At 48.4% G+C, this 13,031-nt stretch overlaps 1 protein-coding gene across 1 annotated transcript in view; it reads right to left on the bottom strand.

The window, feature by feature from the left end:
- MRC2 (mannose receptor C type 2) overlaps nucleotides 1–13,031 on the bottom strand; it is a 135,178-nt gene that overhangs the window by 38,150 nt on the left and 83,997 nt on the right. The window contains exons 7-9 of the mRNA XM_019523589.1: nucleotides 12,130–12,318; nucleotides 7,178–7,332; nucleotides 6,516–6,623 (exon numbers count right to left, since the gene is read on the bottom strand). Of these exons, the coding sequence (XP_019379134.1) occupies nucleotides 6,516–6,623; nucleotides 7,178–7,332; nucleotides 12,130–12,318 (452 nt within the window). The remainder of the gene's footprint in view (nucleotides 1–6,515; nucleotides 6,624–7,177; nucleotides 7,333–12,129; nucleotides 12,319–13,031) is intronic.

Genomic DNA, 13,031 nt, shown 5'->3' with positions numbered 1-13,031 from the left:
CCCCCCCCCCCAACTCACAGGGGGAACTAGCATCAAGGCCAGGACACACACTTCCTGCACCCAATGCTTTGCTTAGACCCTCACTTGCCCTTTGAAACTGCTGGGAAAAATTGTCTCTTGCTGTAACACCTGCATCTGTGACAAAGCATGAGAGAGACAATGTCTCCAAGCTAGCCCCTTCACTTCTCTCTTGTTGGACTTCTAGTTGCTGCCTGGCACAGAGGCAAAATCCAGAGCCAAATATCCTCTGTAACATCCAGAAGATTATGCAGCATCCACAGGCACGACAATATTTCTTCCATGCCTACAAAATGCAAGATGCCAGACAGGCCAACAGAGTGGGTCTTATCTTGGATGGCCAGTATTTTGAAGAACCTCCACCCACAAGAAGGGGGGATACTAAGAATGCTCCAGGAGGGCCTGGATGTCTTAGGGATGAGTGCCAGATATCCAAATCTGATGTGGGGGCAGAGAAGGAACCAGGCAAATGAAGTCTGGAGAGGGTCTCAAGAGACTAGCATGTTTTACATCTTAAGGAACCCAACACATGTTGTGTGCCTGGCTGACAATGTGGAAAGATGCACCCCTTGCCCCAAAAAGGGTGAAAACAGGGATAGACCAAAAGAAGGAAGATTAACAATGAGCTGGTACCACTGGCCTGGCACGGGGGGGATTAGGTGCCTTCTCCCATCAAGTGTGCACCCTGGGATAACCAGCTGGGTTATGGGGATGTTAATCATTACCTTTGTTTCACTCCACTAAAATTGGAGATAGGATATAGGCCAGTGGGACACAAGAGGTGGCTGAAGCAACACCCCTCATTTCTGGAGGAATGAACCCTGGTAATTGAACCCAGCTATGTTGGGCAAGGTCCTCAGAAGAGAAACAATTTGGGAGCAACAGAAACTCTGCACAGGAGAAGGCCTAATGCTAGGGATCAGAGGTCTGCAGCTCAGGACTTGATGTGCCCTGGAGAATCCCAGGGCTGTCACATCAGGGTAGGCCATGGGTCAGGGAAAGAGGTGTACCACATGAAGTGGGTGGCAGTCCCTACTATCAGTGAGTGCTGTATAGACCTCATGCTCAAGTGCCATGCTTCCTGCCAAATGACTGTCCCTTCCCAGAAGGGATTTGGTGTGGGACTTCATGTCATGATACTTCAGCAAGACATAGCACACCCCTTCCTAGTACTTGTGGTCCCCTCCTAAGTCTCTGTGCCTTGGTACCCCACACCATCTCAGTACCTCCAGGTCTCCCTTTCTGGGTGTTTCCATTCCCCATCTTAGATGCCACACGTCCAGCCCCCTGCTCCCAGATGTGGCTGCCCTCTGCCCTGCACACAGTCCTGATTCTTCACTATTCTCCTCCCCTGCTCTTAGGACAGCTACCTCCTGCTCCTCTAGGTGATGTAGTGTCTAAGGACCAGATCTACTGCTTTTCTTGAAGACTTTACCAAAATAAAACAGAAAGGAGGGGGAGTGGGAGCAGGGAGTGGGATGAGAGAGAAAAACCCCATAAAGAAAAACAGCCCATTATTCAAGCTGGCAGTGAGGTCTGGGAGGAATGCATCCAATAGCTCTAACAGATGGGGTCACTACTTGCCAAAAATACCACAGCATTTTATCAGACAAGACAGTACTACTAGGTCCCCTGCAGGGTTTACTGGGAATAGGCTACTAAGGACCAACCCTGAAGAGCATGCAGGGCCAGGGAGGCCATAGCAGGCAGGATATAGAATAGACTGGAATAGAGAGAGAGAGGGAGGAAGGGAAGGAGAGAGAGAGCTAGCCTCCTCCTCGTCCTCTGGCTCAGCTGCTGGAACGGAGGACACGGCCATCTCGGTCTGGTTTATGGAAGAAGCAAGGAGGTTTTCATGGCGAATTCATAAGGCTGGGAGTCAAGATGCCCAGGTTTGGCCAGCAGCCTTGTGTCTGACCCATGCAGAGCGACTCAAGAGACAGCAATGCTTTCTGTGTGAAACCGAGAGAAGCACCAATCCTCCTGGAAGAGCTAATGAACATCTGCAAAGGGCTGTGCGGTGCTCAAAGGGCACAACACAACTGGTTTGGGATGGGGGGGGATCTTGGGTAAATGGATGAGTCCTTGTTGCCTCCAATGATACCTGTGGCTAAGCCCACCCTGCATAATGGAAAAATGGGCTCTCAGCAGGCACCACTGTAAAATCCCTACGCCTCTGTTCTCCCCTCTCCCTTCTACATCTTTGCTTCCTACCACCAGAGGAGAAGGCTGCCCCTTGTGTTCAGCTCTGCCAGAGCACAGGACACTTCCTGAGGTGAATCAATACACATTGATGGAGGAACTAAGTGGTATTCAATTGTTGGTTCTCTAGAGACCTGTTGACTGGGCGCACTTTCAGCCAGCCTCTGAGTCAGGGAAAAGCAGCCTTTACTGTGAGCTTCCACCAAACCCTGTCCAGCATGTCCGTTGGTATTTCTTTTTCTCCAGGTGTACCTTTGTCTTCAGTCAGGCTGTGCAGCACCAGCAGCAAGTACCCAGGTGGCACCGGGCACAGATGGGCTTCCCCTTCCTTCTGTGTGGGGGAGGGTGGACAATTCTCAGCAATGGATGGAGCCAGGTGACAGCTGTCCACACAGCAATGGGGCCAGTCATTAATAAGACAGTTACTCCTTTACTGTAAATGAGGGTCATCCAAAAACAGTGGGGTAGATTAGAGAAGGTACCTAGGTCTTGATTATAATGTGCAACCTTACAATCTTGTTTGACATTCCAGCTAGTGGTTATTTTCTCCAGGACTCCAGGGTTGGATGGAGTGAAGATTGCAAACAGAGGTGTGGTTTAAATCTGTGGATCCTACAGTGATGCACTCTTAAGCCTTCTGGGCTGTAATGGTGCTAACACGAACTGGCTGGGGTCCTGCTAAAGGTGGCTTTTTCTCATTTCTTAGGTAATGTTGAATTCAGTGCTCCAGCAAGCAACACTGTCGCGTGCGCACGCGTGCGTGCATGCGTGCGTTAGGGAGCAGGTCTTTTCTCAGATCAGCTGGAAAACCAGGGAGTCTCACAATCATTGACAATCCCATGGCACTTTTTCCCAAGGGGAAGGCCATTAACATTGCTGTCCTGATCAAAGCCCAACCCAAATAACTATATTTTCCTTTTCCAGTTTATTTGGATTAGTTTGAATAGGGATGATCCTGCCTCAGGCAGGGAGCTGGACTAGATGAACTATGGAGGTCCCTTCCAGCCCTGCTTCTCTATAATTCCTATTATTTGGATGCTGTATTTTTCTTTGCTTCCTTTCCTTTACTGTTGTGCAGTGTTACTGTGGGAATCACTGATCTAATCCATTTTAGAGTTGGCAGCACTTTGGTGACCACATTTCTCTGGAGGTCACCAAAGTGCTATGGGATCCTCCAGATGGACAATGGTATGATGAGTTCAGATCACAGCCCCTATTGCAATTTGCAGAAGGTCCATTATTACTTTATAAGTTTATGAGCAGCAGCAGCAGCCTTGTGTCCAGCATGGGACACATGGTGGGAGCTGGTGGCCAGGAAAGTAGGACTATGGCAGTGGCCAAGGGTGAAGTGGATGGAGGGTGACCAGGGCTGTGTCAGCTCTCACCTGCCCTCCTGTTACTGATCACCATTTTGTAGTAGGCCATTCCTCTGGCCATGCCAGTAGTGCAGTGAGGCGGATAAATTGGTTCCGTGGGCAAATCCAGCCTGCAGACTGTTTGACACCCCAGAGTACATGAATGCAGCTGAGCAGACAGCAACAGCACCACAATACCAACAGTCCATCTCCTCACTGCCTTCTGTGTGGGTGAGTGCATACAACTGCTGTCTCCTGGTAAGCCAGCAGCCCGAGTCTTCAAAGCCCAAGCCTGGAGATACTCCCCTTCTGCTGCCTTCTGAATGCCACTGTGCCCCCAAGGGCCTTGCTCCTCCCTGGAGGGAAGGCAGCATAGCTGTCCTGCAGGGATTAGTGTCACTCCTGATGTTACACAGATCCTTGGAGTTCCTGCTTTGCTGACCTGCTTGCCAACTTATGTGAGAGGGAGGGGAGGAGCAGGGAGAGGAGTGACCCAGAGGCAAAGGAGGCCTGTAGCTACTTATCACTGAGGATAAATGCTGCCCTTAGCAACTGGCTGCAATCCTCAGTGCAGGATCCATTATGCTAAGCAGCCCATGCTCCCTCCCCTCAGCAAACCTAGCAAGAACAGATCAGCCACAAATACAGGCAAGCAAGAGGTGGCCAGCGACTGCCAAGACCTGCTGACACCTTTCCCAGAGGATGACTGGTGGAGCCACCCTGCTCCCCAGTTCCCTACAGTGGAAACTGTATAGTGCAGGCTCAAATGCCCTCAGTACCCATGGGGCACAAAGTCCGGGTCAAATCCCAGGAAGAGGCCTGTGGGTAATCAGTAGTTAGGCTCTGCCAGCCCTGCAGCAGCCCTCCATGATGACCAAACAGCTGATGAGGAAGCATGGGAATCACAGCCCTACTGTGCCATACTCAGTCCATCTTCCAGATCAGTGCAGGATGGTCCCCTCTAGTATGTTTGCAAGTCCAGCGTAGCATTAAATGTTGTGTCATGGAGCTTCCATGATTTCAGTAGAGGGATGAGGGTCAGCTCAGTACCCTTATGAATAGGGAGCCAAGGCTTCATACTGCAAAGAGCAATACAGCAATACTCCAGCAGAAGCAAATGTCTGCTTTGCACCAGCCCTTCAGAGCCATTCACTGAGACAGAAACAAAACTTTCATGTGCCAGCACAAGTAAAACCTTGTAGAGACAACTTCTGCGCTTCCCACAAGTGTTGAAGGAATGGCAGCCAGAGAGGGGAGTGGGGAGCTGCAAACAGGCAGGAAGCTCTGGTGTCCTGAACCACCAGGTGGGTGAGGGGAATTTTTGCAGCAGAGTGCGATGGGACCCCCTCACCTCTGATGGGCCATCTGTTAATATCCAGGGAGGGGTGGGACTTCTGGGGCCCCTCAGCCAGAGGCATGGGGGGCCCACTGCACTCTGCCATGAAAATGGCGCCCACAAAATCTGAAGGCAGCCGCTGTAAATTAGTTAAGCCCCTATCCATTCACATTACTGGTGGGGACCTGTAGTTTGAATCCCTCATTCCTTGCTCTCCATCTGACCAGAAGCTGGGATCCTCTCCTTTGGACCCATTCTGGTCTGATTATGCAACTGATTTACCTGGGTCTCATTCTGACTGCTCTAATGGCCCTGGAGATATCTGACATGCCCTAAGGTAGCACAGAGAGTATGTTGGTATGACCCACATAAGGCAGGACAAATGGAAGGGAGAAGTTGTTTAGCTAGATGCAGAAGCTACATTCTTCAATGGTGTGAGCTGTCAGGCACACTCAGCTTTCCATAGTGGGAAATGCAGGTGCTTAACCTTTCAGAGGAAGTGCTCAGTATTGCAACAGCCCCTGTTCAGGAAATAATCATGCAACATTATATGGTCTGGTAGGAATAGCAGGCCTAATATTTCACAGCTGTGGTTTCCCACAGAAAACCACTAACTCCCAGGCCCACCAGCTCCTTTCACTATTGACATAAACAGCTGTTGAGTCCCATCAGCCCCTGGCCAACATACAGCTGGACCACAGACACATCTGGATGGTGCACAGCTGAGCCTGATGCAGTGACGAATGCTCATCTGGATCCTGTGCCTGTGGACAACTGCAGCCACAGACAGTACACAGCTGTCACACTGTCTTGCCCCTGTTCACTATGGATATAAGCCTTCTGGGGATGAGCACACTGATTTAACTCTTCATTTCTCACTGCTCAGCCCCTTTTTCACTTTCCACATTCAGTCCCACAAGCTATTCAGGGGCAGAACTTTTGGGCTGATGCTACCATTGCTGGATCTCTCAGGAACAGGACCAGGTCAATGCTAACTGTTACACACCAACAATCAGACAATGAAACCACCTGCTGCAAAGCTTCATGGGAAACCCATGGCTGGGCAAAAGGAGCTACAGAGGCAGATACCTTATCACCTGCTGCAGGCCTCTGGTTGCAAACACCTTGCTCTCTATTGCCTTCTGCTAATTGCCAAAAGGAGCAGCTGGCCCTCAAGGGCTCAGTGGTAGAAGCTGAGAAGTATGGCTTTGCTGCCACATGTACAGTCCATATGGAGTAACAATCTCCTTCACAGAGGGGTGACCAGGAAGGAACTGTTGTCTTATGCTGATGAATGAGGTGACAGGATAAATTCTCACTTTTCAGTCTCATGGGGGCCAAACAGAGATCCAGCATCTCACAGACCTTTTTTTTTTTCTTCACCCAAGTCCCTCTCCAGGCATGGAGAAATCTAGAAGCTAGCCCAGCACCCTGACCCCAAAGCCCCAAACCATAGTGACAGCCGGGCATGTGATGGTCCTTGGGCAAGCAGGGTACTGGATCCTTTTGGAGTCCTTATCAAGACACCGAAGCAAGCAGCATCCCCCCAGCTTGGTATTTCCAGCATTCCACCCCAGGCAGCATGCTGCTCCACTCCCTCTCACCTTTCTGCAGCCGTGGTCCTCCTCCTCTTTCTCCTGATTCACCCGGCCTGGCTTCTTACAGATGGAGGGCAGGGTCTGGTTACACGGGCTGTCATTCCACCTCCCTTCCTGGACATGACATCCAAGAACAGGTCAGACAGAGGCAAACATGGCGTTCACATTGCCTCAGTAAGATAGCCATGTTCCACATGCAGGCAAGTCCCACTGGCCCTGCACTTCCTCTCCTGCCCCTTCCCTTTAATTGTCCCTTTATGGCTGGTGGGTCTGATGTTGTAGAGTATAATCTAGTAAGTTCAAAGCCCATGTGGGCAGCAGCCAAAAGTGGCTGGTGGGTAGCCTGCATGATAGAAATTTGGTAGGACTCAATCCAGTAGGCAGGTGTCCTGCACACAACCATCCCCATTGTTAACAGCCTCTGCATGTGAGGGCAAGGAATGGGGAGACCAAATTCACCTCTCATCCCTTCCAATCAAGGCTTGGGACACTGGTGGGTGGCGGGGGGGAATTGGGGAGCCTTCCCTTGTGGTGTCTGGGGCACAAAGGATGCAAGATGCTGGAGTATCACACAATGTTCACACTCTGGAATGAGATAAATCTCACTTGCCCCTAGCCCTCCCCTGTAAACTGGACAAGAAAGGCCCCATTTTGTCTATAGCCCTCACCGGTCCCCAGATGGTCACGCAGTCTTCCAGGCTGTCTCGGAAGTTGTTTGGCTCAAATGGGTGCCAGTATGTGAACCTTACTGGCATCCCATCCGACCACTCAAAATTCATCTGCAGCTTGAGATCATTCAGGCCAATCCAAAGCTCCTCAACATCTGCCAAGCAGAGTAAGGAAAACAGATCAGAGCCCTGACAGAGTACTGGATTGAACCTTCTCCTGCTCGTATCTAGAGTACTATGGTATAAGGTTTGCCTCCTCTGAGCATTCATGCAGGAAGATCAGCTTTTAGTCACATTCAGCTCTAAAATGCTAGAAAACCACACTGGTTGTAATTTCTCTGACAGGAACTGACTTTGCTATCTGCCTGTACAGCAGCTAGGGCCATGAGCACCAACTGGGATTTTTAGGGTTTACCAAAAAGTAGAAAAATAAATAATCATGATTAAAAATGTCAGAGGAATCCAATGGAGTTAAGTGCCCCATTCCCAGAAGACTGCCTCCTTTATGCCCCTTTGAGAATCTAAGCAGTGACAGCAATATGCAAAGAGAATATATGAAAAGAAGTCTCAGGCCACATACAGACATCCAGTTTCTCTTGGGAGAGTCAATGATTTCCCAGGAGAAACCATGGATGTACAGATGTTTAGGATTCTTTCTTCCGGAGCAAATACGGCTGCTCCAGGAGAAAAATAACCTGGGAACAACCATGGCTAAGTTGCTCCCAGGAGAGTTTCTCTTGGGAGAGCAAATGTCTGTACACATTATTTTCTGAGAAGCCACAGGACAGTTTTCCAACACCCCAGGATGCCTTGTTCCCCTCTTCCCCCTCAGGGAGACACTGTGTTACTTACGATGGAGTCTACTGTTCCAACTGAGCAGGGAACTGAACACACCCCCTTCACAAATCCCACATTGTGCTTCAGGGAGACAAAGGCTGACCCTGAGCAGTCTGGATCAGCCAATGAGGGCTGCCCTATGCACCACTACCGTGCGTCTCCAGGCAGGCAGCGGGAGCATGCAGAGTATGCTGAGGTGTGTGTAAAAGGACCTCCTGGCTGTGCAGTGTCCACACTGCAAGCCTTCTGCTCTTCAGGGTCTCAGCATTTGAATGTCTGCTCAGGCTTATCTGAATACATTTTTTCTACAAGGAGGACAAACCCAGGAGAATTCTCCCAGATCATTTGATCATGGTATGCAGCCTGAATTCCCAAGTCAAATTTTCAAATGGTGGGAAATGACAGACTGTAGGTGGTATATACAACTTTAATTCAGGCCCCACATAATGCACATTATGGTGCAGTCTGTATATATATGATTACGTACTATTTTTAGCCACCTTCCTTCTTTCATTTATGACGGCTTAGCTCTACAGCCCAGGTCCTCTGCACATACATCTAAACATTTTTAAGCACAAATGAGAAAAATAATATAAACTCCATTTGTGGGAATTTCCAGGTGGGATTGCCTAGCCACTGACCTGAGTCATTAGCAGAGCTGGCACCTTTACTTCCACAGCACAAACGTTTAGCACTTGAGCTAACCAAGCATCAGGTAGCATTAGGGTGATTTCCTTTATACGGACCAGGCAACAGAAAAAGGAAAGGCCCACAATTTGCCAGAATTTCACAGCAATGAGCTGCCAGCATAGAGACTGAGGACTCTAGGATACGATCCCAGATTATGGAAGGTGATTTAGTGATTACAAACCTTCTGCCTCTTTCTGCTTATCACACCTTGGATCTAGCTCCTGTAACCCTCTACTACCACTATCCCCTGAACTGCTGTCTACATCCTCTTGCTGTTGCTCCTACTTACAAGTTTACCAATGTCCCTCATCCTTTGCACGCGAGTTTGCTTCCTCCTTTTCCTTAGCTGCCTGGATGCCAGCTTCAGAGCATGCAGAGCAGAAGAGAAAGTCTCTCTGCTCATAATTCCGGTGCCACTGAGACCCTCAGTAGCTGAGAGGAATAGTCCCAGGAAAAATCCTGCTCAGCTCCTTCAGTCCTGGGATGGAGCATGTTTAGCTGATCCTCTGCCTTGTCAGTGATTTGGAGCCATGAAGAAGTGAAGCATGTTCTAGGTTGATAAAATTTTCAACAAATTTTGCTGGCAAGCTGTAATAGACCTCTACTGTGCGTGCCTGAGCTTTACAGTACAGCCATGGGGACAGAAAGCAGCTTCCCTCTGATACTGCAACGACCTTTGCTGCCAAATTATAAGCTCCTGCTCCAACACACACATACAGGTGCCAGAGCTTCTCAATGAAACTGTCCTAAGATTACTTTTTAACAACAAATCTAAGCACTTGGCAAAATAAATGCAACTTTCCCAAACTTTCATCTCAGAAATGGTTGAACTTTTTCTGCTGAAGTGTTCCAGAAATGTTCATCTCGAGCATAAATGATGTCAGGCCAAACAGTTGTAATTTGGCCAAGTTTTAAAAAATAAAAGGGTCTTTAATGAAAGGAGTTAGGTGATTTGAAATACAAATGTTGTTATCAATTCAGTTTGTAACACAAGGCTGTTTAACCAGGAAGGAGGTGACATTCATTTCCTGGATGCTGTTAAATATTTCTTGCATCATGATAAAAATTACTTTTCAGACTTCCCCTCCAACAAAGCCAGAACCTATAAATATAGTGCCTCAATTTCCCTGTCTGTAAAGTGTAAACAGTGATATTTCTCTCACTTCTCCAAGATATTTTGCTGCAGCAAGAGGTTCTGACAATTATGATCAAAACTCTAAGATTAAACTCATCTCTGGAGCAGCTCCAACAGGTTTTGATTTGGAACACAGGGCCCAGTTTCTTTCAGAATAATCTTCCCTGTTCTAACAATAAATAAATATGCCATATGCTTGCTGTTTTTCTTGGGAGAGTGAAAAAGTGCTTCATAGCTCCTAAACAAGGCAGGTTATAGCATCCCTTCACTCAGTGGAAAGCAGTCACCATTTGGATGCAACAAGGAAGCCATTTAACTGTGTATACAAACATTATAAAATAAAAAGAAGTGCGGACTAAAGCCATATTGATCTGAAGTTCCTGGTTATTTCCTCAGTGGGTGCATCTACAGATTCATTAATGCACCGTAGTTATTGTACATTAAGTTAATATTTGGATAACTAAGTACTAAATCAATGTGCAGTAACTCTCACTACTGCGCAGTAGCACTGGTGCATGGGGTTTTCTGGACGCTAACTGTGCAGTAGCCTAATACTACTGCACAGTACTGTATTTGCATGGGCTTTGCCTGGCATGCTACTGTGCAGTGTTGTTAAGCTACTGTGCAGTTAACATCTCATGTAGACTCACCCTGTAAGTACCTACCCAAATTTGGGATTTGGCTAGGGTGCTTAGTCAAGGCCCTTACAATGAGCGCCAAGAGACCCTCAGTTAGCTCAGGTGGTCAAGAGCAGTTAGATGGCACGTCCAGAAGCACAGTACCTCCTACCACCATGCCAAGGCATTGGCATGGCATGAGCTGAGATGATCCAGGCCTTTATTTCTTATTCCTAATAGGGATTAATGTATTAAATGCTTGGTTCTGTCATTGCCTCAGAAGACAAATGGTGCAGTTACTGCCTGGCGAGCGCTTTCTGAACTGTCTCTGGTAGATTAACAAGCCCTTAGTGGACAAAACTAATACTTTCTCTAGCACCTTTCACCACAGGATCTTAACACCCTTTCCAGACATTAATTGAAGTAGCATCAGAACTCTCTTGACAAACAGAGATGTAACCCTTACACTATTTACCAAATAGGGGAAAAGAGGCATATTTTACAGGTGGGGCACAGAAAAACAAAGCGGCATCCTGGAGGTCACAAAGTGAATCAGTGTCAGCCAGTAACATAGTGGGATATGAATCAGATTGAGATTGCCTTATTTGCACTAAATGGGACTTTCCAGGCAGCCGTCTCATCTTCCTTCTCCTCCTCCGCCACCAACCTGCGGCCACCACAACTATGCCAGTGGCCCCAAGGGAAGCCACAAGGGCTGATCCGCCTCACATGGCAGGAAGGAGCAGGAGGCCAAGGTGCACTGCAGCCAGCCCAAAGATGCCAAGCCATCAGGTAGCTCCCCTCTCTCCCTGCTGGCAGTTTAGCCCAGTTCCATGGACCCTTGCCAGCCCATGCCCCGCGCTCCTGCCACCACACTCCGGGCCTCTCCGGCGCTGGCCCTAGGACACCGACACAGGCCCCGCACTCTGCTCACTTCCACTCCTCACCATTGCTTTCCCCACCTTCCTGCCCACCCACCAACCACTTTGCACCATGTGGCTCCCATACCCACACACATCCCCAGAAACCTTCATTCCCATCCACCCATAGCTCCCCCCAAACCTGACACCCACCCACCCATAATCCCTCAACACCCCTGCACACCCCACACAATATACGAGTAAGACTGCATTATGAGCTATTATGCAATCACTTCTACATACACAGCCCAAACACACACACAAATCAGGACAAAATATATTTTTAAATTAAATTAAAATATATTATTGTGGGTGTTTGATTTTTAGCATATAATTTGCTTTTTTTCCCCCTAAGATGGCAAAACCCCTTCCCCAACAGAGTACTTCCAGGAGTAAGGGGAGGGATTTCTGGTGGCAAAGGTCAGAGCTTAGGGCAGGACTTCCGGCCCAAGATGGCAACCAGACGGCTGGGCATCTGCCAAGGGGTGGGGCTACCCATGCAGCCCTCAACAGCTTGCCAAAACTCAGAAAGCAGCCCTCTCCCCGAAATAGTTGTGTGCCCCTGCCCTAACTGCTGCAAGAGCTACTATTCAGTTTACTTACTAATACTTACAGTTTTTGCAAGAAAAGATCTTTTTTCTTCATTCTGCCTTACAAAAACAATCTGTATACCTTATTGGGGAAGGGGTGTGTTGAATGCAAAAAATACATAATTTTCCAAAGGAGCACATATGCAGGCCTTTTAACCCTTACCTTGTTTGATCTGCTTGGTGACGAATTCCAGCTCGGAGAGAGTGTGGATGCTCACCAGGTCCCCACCGCTTCTTAGGCAGGTCTTTTTTGCATCTTGCCAGCTCTTCTTCTCACCAATCAGGCGGTAGCAGTTGGACTGGAAGGGCTGCCAGCTGGGCTCACAGTCTACCTTCACCTCTGACCAGGAATCTGGGGAAATACAGAGCATCTTGCAGAGAATTCTTGCCACCACTTCAATGTCTCCTCTCCACTGCCACTCTGGGTTTGCCCCTTGTTAGCTATTGGAAGGTATGAAAATTAATGAGGCCTGAGTTATCTAGCCCTGTGTTACTGCTGTTGAATGATGTGGTGGGGGAAAATCAGAGATCACTGATTTTGAAATAGAAACTTTCCACTCAGCGACATCCAGATTCTACCCCAAGCCAACAAGTTCTCCACAGATCTCTTTTCCTGCTTCTGTAGGCTCCTCTGTCATTCCTCAGATCTCAGGAGGAGTCACACACTCCTATGTCTGCCTACTGGCATCTCATCAGAACAGTCTCTAGAACAGTGGTTTTCATCCTATTTGCCACAGAGGGCCACACTTGCAGCATTCAAGGTGTTATGTGGACCAACCCACAGAACTTACTTCCTTTGTTTCCATTTACAAAACATTTCAACAGGATATCACATGGGCCGCAGCAGTGTGCTGATTGGGCTGCATGTGGCCCGCAAGCTGTGGGTTGAAAAACACTGCTCTAGAACAATGGACTCTGGAAGATTTTGGGGCAGGGTCTGCCTCTGGTTTCCTGAGAAACCTGAAGGTCTTCTTTCCAAGACCCCTTTCTCCTACAACTAGCCCAAATATGAAAAACAGCCCTTTTATAGTTTCATAATTTCTAGGGTCGGAAGGGACCTGAGCA

The sequence above is a fragment of the Gavialis gangeticus genome, unplaced genomic scaffold (genome assembly GCF_001723915.1).
Source record: "Gavialis gangeticus isolate Ggan-Ray unplaced genomic scaffold, GavGan_comp1, whole genome shotgun sequence".
In the NCBI taxonomy this organism is placed as follows: domain Eukaryota; kingdom Metazoa; phylum Chordata; order Crocodylia; family Gavialidae; genus Gavialis; species Gavialis gangeticus.
This window is presented reverse-complemented; position numbering and strand designations above follow the sequence as displayed.